The sequence below is a fragment of the Tachypleus tridentatus genome, chromosome 6, assembly GCF_004210375.1.
Source record: "Tachypleus tridentatus isolate NWPU-2018 chromosome 6, ASM421037v1, whole genome shotgun sequence".
NCBI lineage: Eukaryota > Metazoa > Arthropoda > Merostomata > Xiphosura > Limulidae > Tachypleus > Tachypleus tridentatus.
Window position 1 is genome coordinate 18078627 of NC_134830.1, and position 18512 is coordinate 18097138.

At 30.7% G+C, this 18512-nt stretch overlaps 1 protein-coding gene across 2 annotated transcripts in view; it reads left to right on the forward strand.

The window, feature by feature from the left end:
• Positions 1 to 18512, forward strand: part of LOC143252019 (actin-histidine N-methyltransferase-like) — a 67147-nt gene that overhangs the window by 11852 nt on the left and 36783 nt on the right. For both annotated transcript variants that reach the window (XM_076503542.1, XM_076503543.1), the window contains exons 3-6: positions 8300 to 8395; positions 9367 to 9512; positions 15286 to 15358; positions 17508 to 17618. In XM_076503542.1, coding sequence (XP_076359657.1) covers positions 8300 to 8395; positions 9367 to 9512; positions 15286 to 15358; positions 17508 to 17618 — 426 coding nt within the window. The remainder of the gene's footprint in view (positions 1 to 8299; positions 8396 to 9366; positions 9513 to 15285; positions 15359 to 17507; positions 17619 to 18512) is intronic.

Here is an 18512-nt window from a genome sequence, read left to right on the forward strand (position 1 = left end):
TTGTCCACCTTGGCAGGAGATTCTTGGGTCCCAAAGGGTTTCTTTTAGGAGTCATCTTTGTCATTTTGGTCTCACACCTGTCTATTTTCCACTAAATTATGAAGAAATTTGCACAGAGACTACATATTAGGTCTGCTTATCCACACCTATCTAGGAATTTAGAAACTTACAACTCTCTCATGGGAGGCATCATTTCCTATGGCCTCCTTCTTCTTTAAGAGCCTGCTTATTTGGGTTGCTTATTTAGACTTCTCAGTCGGTATTGATTCCTGTTTGGTAGCTAATTCATTTTAGAACAATTTTCATCTCGTCTGATGAGTGGATATCAACTTTATTCTTTATATTTCCAAAACATGGATCTTCTGGTTTCCGAGGCTCTCCTTTCTCCTTTCCTTCCTATGCACAAAATTGTCTATATTTTTGTGTGTGTGTCCCCTGTAGTGGATTCTGGAAAATTGGAATATATCCTGTGATCCACTTTTTTCTCTTGTACATATAACTTCATCTCTTTTCCTCTTGCTTTTATTGTTGCTCATAATTTTCCATGCAACTGTAATCACCTATCTTTTGTCATCCCACTCAGACTTCCACCTGTTCCCAGATACTTCTATAACCAGGTTGGGTGCCTTAGTTCTTTAAGTATTAAAAGATCAAGTACCTTAAGGTATGGCCAGTTCAGTGGAGCTGGCACCATCTTTTGTTACAACTATTGGATTATCCAGATATGATCGACTTCAGTAAGTCTATTGTAGTTTCTTACATCAGCTGACAAAGAGGTACTTACTATTAACATATCTGCTTTTTGTTATTGAGTTCCACTTTCAAACTTAAACAACAACATCTGGTTATTGGCATTTCATATTCTGGTAGCTTTGAATCCTTCAGACAGAGTAGTATTCACATTTCCTATGATTTTGTAGACCTGTTTACATTTTGGGAGTTTAAGTAGTGCATTTGCAGCTTCCCTTTTACACCAATCTTTCACTTTTCTTTTAACTAGTCCCAAACTCCATGGCCTTGGCAGTATTCCCTCTGAATCTAATTTATCAATGCTGATCTATTTGCTATCCCTTTCTTCCAAGTCATCTGAATCTTCTTTATTTCACTTTCCTTTTTTTTTATTTGTTGTTGAAGGTTGTCTCTCTTTGGTTGCTTGTTACAGTGTTTTTTTGTTGAAAACATTTAATATTTTCCTATGGTTCTTAGGGACCAGTTATGGGCCTATATATTCAGTCATTGCCTTCTTTTTCTGTTTTGTTTTTTGGACTGTATTTAGGTCTCAGATATCTTGTATGTTCTTTGAACCTTTGTGTCCTGTGCTTTTTCTTTCTTTAAAAGGTATTTCTTCTCCTGCTTGTGGTATACAACATTTTAATATTTTTGAGTTGGTTGCTTTCTGCAATCTGCTCCACAAGGACATTTGATTTTCTTTCCTCACTGCTTCTTCCTCCCAAAGACTTGCACTGTTTGAGAAGATGATTAGATGTTTTGTCCAGTCACTCTCCCTTCTGTTTCTTCTCTATGCAATTGATCTTACCTTGATGACATCCTTTGGCTTCCAGAGCTGTTTGTTGGTATCTCTCTTGTACTGCTTCTTTTGAAGATATTAAACATAGTTTGATTTTTTTAATGTGGGATTTTCTCTTCTACTACCGTATTCCTTCCTCGATGGGAAGTGATTCCTTTGATTTTTTTTTAATGTCATTTCTGTTAAAGTTAGCCATCGATATGAATGACCTCTAATAGTATAATAACACATTGCTATTTCTTCCACCTCTTGTTTTCTTGAGCTGTTGGTTATTTGTTTTTTCTTACTGATTTCACAGAAACAAACAAAACCCTTAATCTGTCAGAAAGAGAGAGAAAAGTGTGTGTGTTTGTGCATATATATATATATATATCCTGGAGACAGTGGAAACCACCATATGACTGTTGTTGCCTCCTAGGAAATATTGCATTGAGTCAGGAATAATGAAGTGTTAAACATTGGACTTTATTTAGATAATAGAAAACTCCTGTTTAGTTCATGCACTTTGGTGTTTTTCTCTACAAAAATTCATCCTCATTATTTTCTTCCAGGGGAGTAAAAAGAGAACCCTTGCTTTCCCTGTCTAAGTCATTGGGGTGGTTGATATGGTGTGTTACATTACAAGTCAGTGTAACCACACTGGTATGACACAGAGTGGAAACATCCACTGTATCAGAAGTAAGACTAGTGTATTTATATGGAGTTATAGTACAAGCTATCCATGCCATGACACTGGACCATTTCCACTAACTGTGCCAGTTTGATAGGTCTTGCATTCTCCTCAGAATGCAGGTTCAAGGTGATATATCCTTGCATCTGCATATTTTGGAAAGTATTTTGCACATAGTGTACAGCCTGTCTTATTGCCCTAACCACACTACATGCTCTATTATCCCATGAGATGTACAAACTAGTTCAACAGTCTTTACATTTTACTCATCTATGCATCAGTACAAGTGAGAGTAACTTTTGCTTTGACACTTCTACTAAACAAAGTGTATTCTTTTGATGAGGTGTGTGTTGTCTCCTGTGTACCATATGGTGAATCACAATGGTATACAAGTTTTGTCTTTCTACTACTATATTCTTAGAAAGGAGTTCATTTCTTTATCTTCACCATCTTATCAGGGTGAAGTTTGTGAAGAGGTAACTAGCATTTCTTAACATTTTCTGTTTATTAAAATGTATTTCAGGTGGAAAATCTTTTCACATTTTTACCCATCCTTCTTTCCAACCTCTGATGTGTCTTGTTTCTCCAAGAATAAGCCTTTGATATACACAATTCGCTCAAAGGAAATGCTGGTTATAGAGGATGCTGATTACGTTAGAGACTGGCATAGCACACATTCTTACATATAGGTGTTAGTTTTATTCAGAGGCTAGCATGTTAGAAAAAAATGTTTTTGGCTGTGATACAAGGTAATAACTCTCGGTTTTATAGAAAGGTGAGTATCTATCTGTTTACACATTTGTTTTCAAGTCTTAGGTTTCACATCTTAATTGAAAATTAACTATTATAGGTAATAAACTTGTATTAGCTATTCAATAAATGTTATATTTATTAATAAAGATATTATATTTTTAAAAATAATATTTGATTTTATATATAGTAAGAATATTAGAGTAGAAGCTTCATTTATTATTTTAGAAAGGTTTTTTGTGTTCCTTTATAATGGTTCTCTCAGAGTAGTAGTATCACTGTTTTGAATAGTACGTGTTTAAATGTTTGATGCTACTCATTGCCAAGTGTTGAATGTGGGCTGGAATTCTTTCACAGTAGGGGCTTGTGACTCATTGGTGATAAATTCAAACAATAAATGGACAGCACACAATTTACTTTTTTAAAAATATATTTTAAACAAGTGAAATGTATGTAAACAATTCTTTACACTATAAGATATCACTGTTGTAATTAAAACTAACTAATTCTCCTTGTGAAAAGTCCACACAGGCAGCGTCAGTTACTTTAGAGCCCAATTAATGAGACACATTATATTTATTTACACACTATAATCTATAATCAATTCACTTTTGTTACCCATGGGTTACCATAATTTTATGGTTTTCTTTTCATCAATGTCCACACTTTTGGACTGACAGAACAAATTATTCACCTTTATCTTTATTACAATACCAATATGAAACTCACTTTAAATATTGTCTTTTTTTACTAAACTAACAATCACACAGTTTAATTTCACTTTCATTAATTTAACAGTTTCTGACTGAATTTTGTTACTGCTTACTTGGTTGCCCATATGTGTGAGTTTTCTGAGAACTAGAACTTCCACAAACTGAGTCTGATGTAAAAATACTGACTTAAAGCAACAAAAAAAAAGCAGAATGTTTAGTAATGTGACATCAAATTACAGCAGTTGAATTATGTACAAAAACTGTGCAGCTCTTACCAAGTTATGTAACAAAATATGTCAACTATCCTCTTTAAAATAATTGCTTCTAACACTGTTGTATTGAAAACTAAATAATCATTAATATCATATCACTAAATAAACTAAATAATACTTCTTAAACCAAACAGTCTTGTATATCCAATGTTCACCTTAAAACTTGCATTATTAAGTTTTTACTAATAAGAAAAATCATACACCTGAGTGTGTAATAACTGTTCCAAAATGTACTTAATGTCCACTGACAGTGTGGCTGTTTTTTGACATCGGCATTGCCTATTTAAACAATGGTTTTTCACGCTCCAGTCTTTTATACCCCCTCTTGACTTTCTCTGGGAATATTTAATTTGCAAATTTCTCTAACATTGTCAATGTGCCCTCTATCCTAGTGCTGTACATAAGCACCTCACTTAGATAATGTATTCAATTTTTCTCATCAAAGCATTGGTCACATTCTCTAACAGGGTGTGAAGTGTTGTCTCATTATCCGACCTCCCCTATACCTCTTTTATTAGCTAGTGTCTCTCTACGGTTTGGGGGAGCACTTTGGGTTGGGGTTGTTTCTTTTTATCCATTGAGAGATGGAGACATTAAATTGGCCTGAGGTATTTTCTCTGAAGTTTTTTTTGTTGACTCTAGGAAGAGTTTTGATTTTGCTTTCTGACACCTTTATTATTATTATTTTTTATCAAGTTGGCTTTTCTTGAGTCCAATTTGGATCTTACTCATTTTCTTCAATCACTTGAATTTGTGAGGTTTTGGGGCTTTTCTTTGTCCACTTCGAATCTACTTCTCCCTTGTTGCTGGAAGGTGGGCTATTTAGTGTCTACTCCTTTCTAATAGTTTGGTTTAGGCTGAAAATTTGTTTTGTGCTGTCAGATCTGAAAGTATTTTGTGACCTACTTTAACCTTTTTTGTAGTGGTTGTCTTAACTGGTTATTCATTGGGATCCTTCACTTTCCTTAGATTTTCCCCAATTCCTTAAAGGTGGATTTAAAAATATCCATTTTGCATATTATGGTCTTTACAAGTGAAGTATCTTCTGAGTTGCATGTTTGTTTTTTTTGCAGATCAGTTTATTTATCCAATGTGGCAATTTGTTTGGGCCAATACTGACACTTCTCCCAAAAACTTTTCTCTCATGTTCTTTACATGTTCTGGCAGATTTATTCTGGAAGTTTCATCTACACCATAACCATTTTTCACATCTCTTGGATTACAAGAAGGAAGGGATACTTTTGTTGTAATTTTTTCTTTTCCTTTTCCAGGGTCCCTTCCATCTTACTTTTACTGGATCCCACTTTGTGGCAAGTGTTGCCCAGACATGTGTGCTTTTTTCAGTCCAATTCCACATTAGCAACCGGTTTGATTATTCATGTTACAAGCTCTGTAGAAATGAGGTACTTCCCAGATAGTATTACCAAATTATTCTGGACAATCATGAGTAAATCTAAAAAGGATTCAGCCTGTCCTTGCCAGTCGTCCAATTGAATAAGTTGGGATTCGTTTGCTTTTAAAAATTTATTGAATATGATTCACTTATTGCACTGTTTCCAGAGCATTGTTCCTCAGGACTCCCAAATTTGCATTACCTTCCAGATTCTATTAGTGGAGCTAGGGAGCCCTTATCACACCAAGTTTCCAGTCATTTGAGCAGTGACAGAGACTTTTCCTTCAGTGTGTGTTCCTTCAATCTTGGAGAAGAGGGTGAAGTTGGGGGCACTCCTGCTTGCCCTTTTTGGATGTTTTACTTAGTTATTAGGTTTGACACCAGCATCCTCAGGAGCTTACTGATAATTTCAGTTCAAATTTGACACTGTGTTGTCCAGTTGAGGTGTGTGTGGCCCTTCTCTTTGATCAATTTTGGTTTCATATATTGTACATGGAGGAGGTTCACTGTTTCCATATAATTTACAATGTTAGACTTATCCTAGTTCCTAGATTGAGCACAGGTTTCATGTTTTCACCATGATTTTAAGGGCAAGTGGAATACTTCTTGCCCACTTGACTGGGGAGTGGGGACAAATGTTTATAACTCCAGACCAGATGAGTTCTCTTGCTTTGGTTGAGTACAACATATATGATCCTAACATTTGGAATCTGGGGTGTTGCTTTTTGGACTTCTTAAGGTGGAGGAGAAAGTTTGTCTACTATGGTGTAGCTTGTTTTCTTCTTGTGACTCTGGTGGTGCAAAACATGTCACTCTGTGGCTACAAGTTGGGATCCAATCAAAATTATATATATATCTGTAAAACTACAGTCCAATGGCCTTAGCCACCAACATGGAATATAGGTTGCAAGACCATTGAATTCTTATCCTGAGTTGTGAAACTTTGACTATTTGGTTGGGGCTGATCTCTAATGATGATTAATGTACTATTTCACCCTTGATGTAGGAACTAGGTTTGGGCTGAAGAATGTATCTGTTCTGGAGGTAGTGTAATTTTCAAAGTGGTATACAACTGGTATACAAAAAATGTCTGCACCATGCCTACACCATCCCTTCCACATTCTTAATTTGTGATTCTAGCTATGTTATCAGTGGATGATAAGTATGTTTTAGAGGTTAACATTTTCCTAAACTGAAAATGTATTTCCAGTAATACTTACCTCCACTGACACTTCTGCCTCCCTACAAAGAGCTGGTTTAAGTCTTAAAAAAGTGATTACATCATCTAAGTGAGGTGCATGTGTACAGTATCAGGATAGAGAGTGCATTGACAAAGGTGGAGAAATTTGCAAATTAAGTATTGCCAAGGGCATTTGTGTGGGGTATAAATGATTGGAGCATGAGAGACCAATGCTTAGGTAGACAAAGCTGATGTTGAAGAATGGCTGTAGTGTCAGTGGAGGTGATTACTATTGGAAATACATTTCCAGTTTGGAAAGTATTAATTTTAACCATTTCTGATGATGTTTACAGAGAAACAAAAATTGCACATGCTGTTATATTTCTCGTTATATTAAGACACTCAAGGTACTGTTCAAAGAAATGGCAATAATTTAATCAATGCTTAAAATATGTTTAATTTTCAAAAGTATTTTTTTGGAACAGATATTTCTTTAAGTTTATTCATAATGATACTGATGTCTAAGTAGCAGGATAATAAAATATTTATTCTTTATCATGTTATGTATTATAATTAGTCTCAGCTGAGTTTCCAATTTATTATGTTACATATTACAATTTGGAATAGCTCAAAACTAAGTTGAATTGTAATTTGGATTTAGAAGTTAATCAAATCTAGGTATTTATGATATTTACCAACAAGATTGATATACACAGGTTTCTTTCTTACAACACAAATATATTTTAAAATACAAGCAATAATATAATTTATAATAATAATCATGGCCAGGTGGTTAAGGCACCCCGACTCATAATCTGAGGGCCGCAGGTTCGAATCCCCACCACATGAAACGTGCTCACCTTTTCAGCCATGAGGGTGTTGTTATAGTGATGGTCAATTTCACTATTTATTGGTAAAAGAGTAGCCCAAGAGGTGGCTGTGGGTGGTGATGACTAGCTGCCTTCCATCTAGTCTTGCACTACTAAATTAGGGAAAGCTAATACAGATAGCCCTTACGTAACTTTGCACGAAATTAAAAAACAACAACCAAAAAAACAAAACTGATGTTAATTTACAGAAGTTAAATGGTTTGTAATGTTAAAAAGCTATAAATGTTCCTGGTGAAATATCTGCAGTTTACCAACTGATAAATGTTAATCACTGTTAAAGTTTCTGGTGTTTGTAATATGCTAACTGTAACAAACTGGTAAAGTGAATTATCTCTTGATGCATTAATTTATATAAATGTTAGGAACCATTCTCTTAATATCAGTTGGCAACAATACTGGCAATCACTAGTATTTTACACACACACACACACACATGTAGTACATTATTGATTCTTACACACTTGAAGCTTCTACAAGTTTAGTGAATAGGTGAGAATATTACAATACACATTTAACAGTATAAGTTACATGCATTTCTTTTTATATATTTAACTAAAACATTGCTATTAAATATATATTAGTAAATCTGTTATAGTTAGTTATGTTGAAAATTGATTTCATTAAAAGTCTTTTGTTTATGAAGATTTTTCAAGGAAAATATGATCTATTTTTGTAAATTTTGATTTTCATAGCATAGCTGGGCTAGAAAGTATTTTTGTAATTTATTTTGGGCAACAGCATCGAGTGAATTTTAAAAAGTGTATTTTTTTATATCTGAATAAAATGATTTGAAAAAATATGAAATGGATACATTTTCCATTTTCTTTTCTTAAATGTTACATCCATGTGTATGCAATTGTATAAAGTATATACTCATTATATTGTTTTGTATGGTTTGTATAGAATGCACAACGTTTGCACCACAGAATCCTAAACAAGAGTGTGAAGAATATCGAGAAATTTACAAGATTTTACAAAAGATATGTGTTATTGAGAAAGGTTCGTTGAAATGCTGATTTAATGATATATCTTGTGGTTTAATTGATTTATCTAAAATATGACTTGAATATTGATTGTAATAGGCTTGTCATTAGATACTCCTTTTTTCATGTTTTTGTGATTTTGCTGCATATTTACAATGGTATTCTTTACTTGCTATGCTGTTATAAATATTTAGTAAAATTTATACATATACGTGCTCCATAATGCATGTTTTTCATGAATAGGATACTGTTGAATGCAAGTAAAATGAGAAGGTTTATAGGGTTAGTGCAAGTTAAAATCTTCTGGAGCAAGTAAGTTGTCTACTTATGGTAGGCATAAGTAATTTTATTTAAGTTGTCTGTCTACTTATGGTAGGCATAAGTAACTTACTTACTTACTGTAATAAGTAATATTTACTGTAATAATCTCAGATGATGTAAAGTTTAAAAAGCTCATTTTTATAGTTCAACTGTGCAATAGAAGAAACTTTAATTTATTGCAGTTCAGTTTATTAAAATTAAAAATGTAAAAGAGAATTAACCACTGAGGTTAATTTTAACAATATATTTTATTTTTATGTTTAAATGTACATAAAATTATTTGTTCACTATATACATAAAGTTTTTATTATTATAATTTTTTAAATAAATTAAAACTATTTTTATATAGTGGTTTCTATCCTAATGGTTGTATGTGAATTATAAGATTTTGTTATTCAAGTAATGGATAAGTTGATTTGAAATTGTGATAATATAAATCCAAGATGAAGGAAACACAGCAAAAATTGCAAAATTTCTAACCCATAATAAATAATTACATAGAGATATTAAATGATAGTTTTTTCATGTATGAAAAACAACAACCAGTTGTTGCATTTCTTGTGTTTACAAAACACAGCAAAAATTGCAAAATTTCTAACCCATAATAAATAATTACATAGAAATATTAAATGATAGTTTTTTCATGTATGATTTTTTTTGTCATAGAGTACATGTTGCCATTACCAGTACGACAAAACCACTGGGAAGGATTTCTGGCATGGTGTAAACAACATGGTACTCAAAGTGATAAAGTCACTATTCAGCCTCTGGATAAAGAAGAATATGGTATTGTGGCAAAAAGTGAACTGAAGGTATGAATTATCATTTGTAGTGTTTATATTTTTAAGCATGTTTTTACACAACATGCTTTTACATGCCATATATCTTAACCTTATTGTCCTCAGGTATTTCTGAGTAAATGGAGATGTTAAAGTATCACAACATTTTTAAGTTAGTTATTTAATTAAACATAACAAAAGTAATGTCATGGTGTATTCATCAGTTATTTTTAGTTTCTTAGGTTATAAAATGTACACAAAGTTTTGTGCCTAATGTCAGTTTATTCATGAGTTATTTTACACAGATTTATATAGTTAGTAAAATGTACAAAAAAAGATATTGTTACTACTTTTAATGTTTTTATGAATTATGTTTACAGTTACATAGTTAATAAATTTCCAGAAATATATCATTATTAGTAGCTTGTTATTCAATTTTTAAGACTTAAATTGGTAAAGCCTGTGTGATTGTGTTATATTCCCATGAGAAGTGATGTACTTTAGCTTATCTGTTTTATTTTACTTTGTCTGATATGGTATCTAATTAATCAAAATCTGTATTTGTATAAGTACATTCACTAAAATTTTGAAATGTTTGGATATATTGGGACACAATAAGATGTGTATTGTTAGTTTAATTTGAATGAAAACTGTTAAATTTGGTGTATGGAAATGATTGAACAAAATTGCTCACTGCTAGAAAATGTGTAAAAGTATAGGACTGTACCATTGTGTGAGTCTGTAATGTACATAGTGTTTCTTGCAGTAAGGTATGCTGATTGTATGGAGATTAACCTGCTTCGAAGTGCTGCTTAAACAATGAATACTCAAAATGCTTCCTCATTATTTTGATTTTAAACTGATTTCAGTTCATTTTCATGTTGAAAGCTGAAAGAAAATGATAAATGGTCATTTGCAGACCAAGATAAAATTATTATAATTAGATATGTAGGAGAAAGCTGCAGGTCTGAGTTGGAAACAAGAAAAAAATTGTGTGCATATTTTATGTCGGTATATCTCATAGCTATTTATCAAATACCATGGTGGTAATTTGTTTTTCTTTCTGTTTAAATTTATTTTTTACTACATGGCTTTTGATAAATAATATTGATGATTAATAATTTTATTTGGTAAGTGAAGTTTCTATTTTAGGGGTCAAAAATGTTTTACAACTGTGACTAAGTTATGGTAATACATTTCTACCACTATGTATGAATGATTGTTCTGCCATAAATCATTTTTATATACAAATCTTCAGTATTTTATGTACATTCAATGTAATGTATTGTATTCTCATAGTTTGTAGTTTTGCATAATGTGTTGAACTACGAAGTGTTGGAAAGTTCATTTTCATTTGATGTTATTATTTAAGTGTTAAAAATCTGTAGGAAATTATTTAAAGAAAAGTAAGTTCTTGTTTTATAGCCATATTAATATTTGATTATTCAACATAACCAGGCTTATCTAAATATGTGTGATTGTTGTTAAAAGTCCATTATATTTTTGGTCAATGACTGACTATATTTCTTGTTTTGGATTCGTGTAAGACTGTAATGCTAAGACCACAAACAAACATACAGGAAATAACAACCATGCAAAATGGTTGTGTTCAGTCACAGCTCTGGGGTATTTTAGCTTTCCATAATCTTGCACATTTTAAGTGGATCTCTATTTGCCGTTATGTTCTGAAAAGTTCCACATTCAGATCCATATTTGTTCAAGATTATATTTACCTGAAGTATCAATACTGTCATGTTAGGAAAGTTATGAAAATTATCAGTACTTTTAAATCTGACTCATTTGTAAAAGTGGATATGGATACATCAATAATTTTATCAACCAGATTAATTTCTGTCAGACTCCCAAGCTTAAGACATTTTGTAGTATGTGATAGCTGTTACAATATAGTTTCTGTAATTTTCAGACATGATAGTCATCTTATAAAGTAAACTTTTTGTGATCTTTGAGGATGAGAAAACCCACTTGTAGAGAAAAATATGTATATGTAAAAATGGCTGGTTTGGGTTGAGAATTATTTTTTTTATGTAGAGGAGTGAACAACGTTTTGCCCTTCTATACCATATATGCTTGACATCAGCAAAAAATAACCAACATTTAACAAAAACTATTAACAAACTATGACATTCCACTTAATACCAAATTTATTCAAAAACCAGGCACAAAACTAAGGTCTATACTATGTAAAAACTACACTAACAAACACCACACCAACATTATTTATAAAATACAATGTGATAACTGCCACGACTTTTATATTGGAGAAACAAGTAGAAAAATGGAAACCAGATTCAAAGAACACAAAAGGTCACCTTCACACATTTTTGAACACTGCAAATCAAATAAACACAACATAACCATAGAAAACACTCAGATATTAAATAAATAAACAAACATAAACAAACACAAAATTAAAGAAGCCTTAATTATACAACAACTCAAGCCCAAAATAAACCAATACAAAAGAACACCTTTATACCTATATTAATAAATATAATCAAACATCTAAGCACGCGGGCTACATTCCTATGCTTAATTACACAACCCCTTTCAAACATGCGTTCAGCTATCGGTCAGTTATCTCTCTCTTTCTCTCTCTGCGAACCTAATGATGACCGAAGAAGGTCGAAACGTTGTTCGTTCCTCTACGTTAAAAAAAAAATCTCAACTCAAACCAGCTGTTTTTACATATACATATTAAACTTTTTGTGAATGTATTAATTTTGATTCTTTTGCTTATTCAGTAAAAAATGTTGCTTCTGCTAATTTGACAAATTATATTTTTTGAACTTGTATTTAAAGACAGTAAGAACATTCTGTTTGGCTGAGGTTGCTGAATACGGTGTTTGTGGTGTGATTTGTAGTTTTGATATTCTTAAAGTACACGGTGTCCATGTAAAACAACAAAAGGTAGAGAATTAATTAATATTCCTAGGAAATTGTTTCTTAATAAACAAATTGTAAAATATGGTTATTTAATATTACTTCTTTTCTGAAGTGTACTAATGAGATTTAAGCAAAACATAAAATTATTAGGTATATTTTTATATTACAGTCAACATACATGATCTTTAATTCTATTTGTAACCATGTGATAACATTTTCATATTAAGAGAGGTTGTGAAAGATTAACACTCACTAGATGGTATATCAAGGTGTATGTTCCAACTTTTTAAGAGTTACATTCAAATTTGAATGAAACTACTTTTTATCAGTGTATGTGAATAAATTTGGCATCAAAATGTAGCTAATAAATCAAGTTTTAATATTATACAATTTTTAAATTCTTAATTTTACATTTAATATTTAAATAAATTTTTAGTCTACCCTAGTATGAGGGTTGTGACTTAATTATTTCTGTGGTATTCAATTATATCACTCATAGTCAGTATAAAAACAAATTTTTAATCTGTTGAATGTTAAAGGTCAGTTATATCATAATAGTTATAGGACATTGCTTTGTGCATCTAGTTATTCTGTTTTCTTAGGTGCATACTTCAAGTAAATAAAATTTACTTGTGAAAAAAATAGTCATAACTTTCATCAACAGCTGGCAGTAAAAAGGTCATATTTTTATCTTTTATGAATATTTTATATTCATTGTTACAAAAGCTACTAAAATGTAAAACTTAGAAACATGTTAGGTTAGATAAGATTAAAGTAGGTAAGATTATGAAAAAAAATTATTTGGGGTATCCTTGTGAACAACTTGTGTATTACATCATTTAGTGTGGTAATGTGAGTGATAAATTTGTACGTCATTTACAACTTGTGGTTTATAGAGAAATAAAATACAGGGTATTCGGAAAGTCACTGTGCAGTTTTGAAAGCAGCGATAACAGTATTCATTCAGTCTATTTCAAGCCAGCAACTGATAGAGGTGTTTAAAAACAAAATAAGAAGGATCCAAGTCTGTATTGATGCTAACGGGGGTCACTTTCAACATTGTTTATAATTGTCATTCATATTTACCTCCTGTATTCTATATTAAAACATGTCTGTTAATAAATATACAAGTGCACAGTGACTTTCCGAACACCCTGTAATAAAATAAATTATAAGTAGATGTCGATTGTTATGAGCTTTAAGCTATTTGGGATAAATAGTTGTACTTTTCTGTTACAGTCCTTATTTATTCCAGATAGGGAAAAATGGTAACTTAGATTTGTTCTGTATTTTCTTTTATGGTAGTTGCAAGGTCTGTCTAACTGGTTGAATCTACATGGAGTTAGGGTAGAGAAAATAACAGATAAAATATAGAGTTCTCCCAGAAGAAAACAACTGATGTTTATTTAGGAGGCTTGAGAGATTATGTAAATGTAAAACTTTAAAATAAACAAAAGTATTTTTAAGCTTAACATGAATATTATTTTCTACTTAGAGTTGTGAACACTCACAGACAAATCTTTAGTAAAAATACTCAATTAAAAATCTTGATTTACTTATTTATAAAGTACTTATAATGTTTAATGAAAGCTTGTGAAATTTTGTGAAGCTATACAATATGTATTAAAAGATACAGCATGGAAACTAATAGTTATTTTTTGGTTACAGTGTCAGTCATAATGACTAACTCCATTTGAAAAGTGTTACCACCAAATTACTGACTTGTTTTTGTATCGTTGATTACTGGTGGAATCTACATGTTGCATCATATCATAAAATAATTGTGTGATGTTACAATGTTTACTATCAATGATTGACCTGCAACCAGGTCAATAAGTCTCTCATTTTCTGTATAAAATATGTAGGGGACCTTACCAGTAATTAATGTGAGTAATTCCAATATATTTGTTTATTTTTTTTAATAACTGGATTTGTGATTTTTTTATGTTATTGAAATTATAATGTTACAGTATGATAGACAAAAATGGCTTGTATGTTACAACATATGTTGACTTAGATCATTTTGTTCTCGTATCAAGTTCCTCTATTCACCGACAAGACTGCTGTATTCATGTTAGGACTTTTGCATCAGTATCTCATCAAATGGACAAAGAAAATCACCAGTTAGAGATTTAAAAAATATATTAATGAATATAAAATGGTTTTAAAAGCTTGTTACATAAATCTTCTGACATTTTAAAAAAGTCAGTTTGCTTATAATTTTAGTGTACAGTAGTGAACAAAAAGACATGAAACTGCATGGGGTGTTCTTCAGTTCAAAACAAAATATTTACAGTTTTATAGAATTAAAAATTTATATAAAGTTTTACATGAATGTTGCAAGACTTAAAATAATAGAAGTCTAAGAAAAGTTAAGGAATTTTTATTGTTTCTTAAAAATTGTTACATAAAATTGTTTATTTCATACATGTGTTATATATGAAAATAAGATATTATTTGCATAAACTTCATAATCTGCAGAAAGTTATGAAGTTCCAAACTTTTTTATTCAGCAGTTGAACAAACCATACAACTGGTGCTTTGTATTGATGAACTTGGGTGTTTTAGTTTTATTAGGGTTAAAACATACTAAAAATAGTACAAATTAAAGTCACTTTAATTTCATATATAATATTTTTTTTTTACTTTTTAAAATTAGTTATTTCACAGCATTGCATAATTTTTACTCATATTTACATGTTATTCTTTCATTAGTTTGAAAACATTTTTTTAAAGGAAAGCTCAAATAAATATTTTTAAATTTGAGTAACTAATTTTTAATACTTTCAGCAACATTTGGAATGATGGAAAGTATAAAGTACCTTAAGGTTAAGACAACTGTAACCAAAGTTTATTGGTACTGAAATTAAAAATACTCAAGTTTTATGTTTTTTTCTGTTAGGAAGGTGAAGTTTTCCTGACTGTACCTCGTGATTTGATAATAAGTAGTACAACAGCAAAGAAATCAAAATTAGGTAAGATGTAGCATTATTAACATAATATCCAGTTTTACTATGGAAGAGATTGGTGTGTCATTATATCTGTACTGTGAATTCAAAGGTTCATGGTTCACATTCTGTTGCCTTTAAAAATATTCTTTGAAATTTGAGGTTGCTACTTCATTGTAAGAATGATAAAATTCTACTCTTTAGTCAGACAACTTTCATATAATGTGTCAGTTAAAATTAGTAATTGCTGTACATAGATAGTTCTTGTGTAACATTGTATAAATGTATGAAGTAAAAACTTGCTATGAAATTAAACATTAATAAAATGGGGCTCAGGCTGATTAATGTAGAGAAGAATAGGAAAAGGCTTCAAATAACATTATTTTATTTCTAGAAGACATACCATAACAGGAATTGATAAGAATTAACATTATATTCTATATTATCTCATAATTCATGCTTGTGAACTTCTTTGTTTGAGCTTCCATTATGTGTTTGGTGCTAGTGGGGTCAAACATGGCAAGTGGACTTGGTATAGCCCATGGTTTTATTATCTAAATGGTGTAAACCTCCTACCAAGGGAAACTGAAATATACCTAGCAGACAATCCAGGCATTATAAGGGATTAAGAGTAGGTTTTTATGGACAGTGTGTCTGAATTTGGCATCTGGTTTTGTGCCCCTGGCTCCTTTCCAGCAGGACACCATTGTTTGAAATTGTGTTCACACTTCCACTCATAACCCAAAATCTTTGAAACAAAACTTAGTCTACACTTTTCTTCACCAGGCCTACTCAGTCTATTTGAGTCATGTCTCTATTCCTAATAAAATAACTCCTTCAGAGAACCTCAATTAAAAATTGCTATCCTTCAGCCTTACTAGAAAACTCAACATCTAACTTTCTCACTAAGAAAAGAATTCCACCAAATAATATCCAAATATATGTTTTAAATTACCTCTAACACTTCTTACTGCTTACCTTGGAAAATAAAGTTTTATTGATAAAACCCAACCCAACAAGCTACTCAAGTCCTTCTTCCCTCTTAGATTAAACTTTGTATTGTCTTCAAATTCTCACATCATATCAGCAATTTGTTTAAAACTAAAGGCACTTTACCTTCACTGTTATGTTTTAATATATACATGTGGTAGCTGTAAAGCCACCAACTTAAGCAAGAATTCTTGCCATTTACAAATAAGCACCTTAGAACACATGGAAGTATTTTACAGAAATGAACCTAAACTTCATATTCCACCTCAACCCTATTACATTTTTCACAACAAAATATTGGACCCTATTTTCTTAGAACACGATTGAAATTCTAACTTCTGAATGTAATGATTTCAAACTGTTGATAAAAGAAAGTCAACATATAAATAAAAATTCGGGCCTCAGTAGAAATTCAAACTTATCGTCCTTTGATTTATTCAAATAGGTCTTTAATTTTTTTTTTAGTTGAATTTTTCAGATTGTATGTAGATTATATATTATGATACCCATATAACTTTTATGTAACTTGATGGCACTTCAGTTATTTAATTATTCTAAAGAATATTTAAGGTTGAAAAAATATAAAATTTACTATTTTATCATGTAGTATTTAGTGTTTGAGTGTTATATTTGTTGTAAAAAAGTATTAAAATTTAAGAATGTCATTTTAGGTTGAATGTGTTGAATTGTAGGTTGTATTTTTACATAAAAGTAATTTCTTTAAGTAGGGTAAGTTTGATACTTAAGCAGTGTCAGTTGCATATTTGGTCATTTTTATCCATTTATCTTTCACTAAATTTTGCAGAGTGTAGTTTAACTATGACTGATATTTATAGTGTAGTGTCCCCATAATTTTTAATCTTTAATAAACCACCAAGTAATGTATGTAACCCATAGATTAATTAACAAAAAAAATGTCTATACATTGAAACATTTCTTCGTAATGTTTCTTTCAGATATAGCCTGCATGTAATAACAATTAAAGTTTACTATTATACATTTGACTATCAAGTGGATAATGATTTTAAAATTTAGTGATAAATAAAAGAAATTCTGATATCAATTTACAATTTTTTAAAGTAGGATGAAGAGTTCCTAGTTTAAGCATTATTAGTATTTGATATTTGACTACCGTGTATGGGCTGTGTTTTTACCAGGTTATTTAACATTACTCACATATTTTTAGGTCCTCTGTTAGAGAAGGACGCTATCCTTCAAGAAATGCCAAATGTTGTTTTAGCTTTGCATTTATTGCTTGAGTATTTTGATCCTGAATCTTTCTGGCAGCCATATCTTTGTATCCTTTTTCAAATTATGCAAATTAAAGTTTTATCCAATACTGAGAATTTTAATTTTGGTAATATATAATTAGTGAAATGTGTGTTGTTAATAATTTTTCACAAATAATTAAGGTGAGTATTGTATTTTGATTCACTTTACATCTAAAAAAACTTATTTCATGTAAAGCTTTTCACTCTTAGTAATTTAATGCCTGTTTTTATTAACATGAGTGTTACATTTCAATTTTGGTAATATTGATTTAAAAATTTTTAATAATTGACTAAACTATTATTGATAAAACTTTGACTTAATATATCCCAACTTACTTTCTCACCAGCACTAGGTTTATATCAAGAATTCACTTTTTTGTACTGTTAAGACTGATGAAATAAGTACTACTGGTAATTTTTGTTAATTTTCTGACAGATGGGTTTCCAGTTTATAAATAATGTTATGATACGGGACGTATTTAGTAATTTGAATACATGTCAAGGTTATATATCACATAAATATTCTGTATTTTAAATATATAAAATATATTTAATATTTCAAGTATTAAAAATAGTATTATATGTGTTAGTCTTAATAATACTGGGAGAAACTTCTTCAGAGATTTCTTGACACTGGATGTGTACTTGAAACTACAAGAGTAGCCCTTTTGTTCTAATGTATTTGTTATATGAAAAAATTATGGTATGAAATGGATACCAATTAATTTGTCATTTGCATGAAAACTTAGCTAAAATATTTTTCAAAACACACAGGTGTTTTAGAACTTTCTATTAGGAAATGGAATGTAATTCAAATTTTTATGCAAATCAGCAAAATAACCACACAGGTGTTTTATGCAGGTACTTCTTTATAACATTTTGTTTTTCTTTAAAGAGGAGAATTTTGTTTTGTGTGTGCT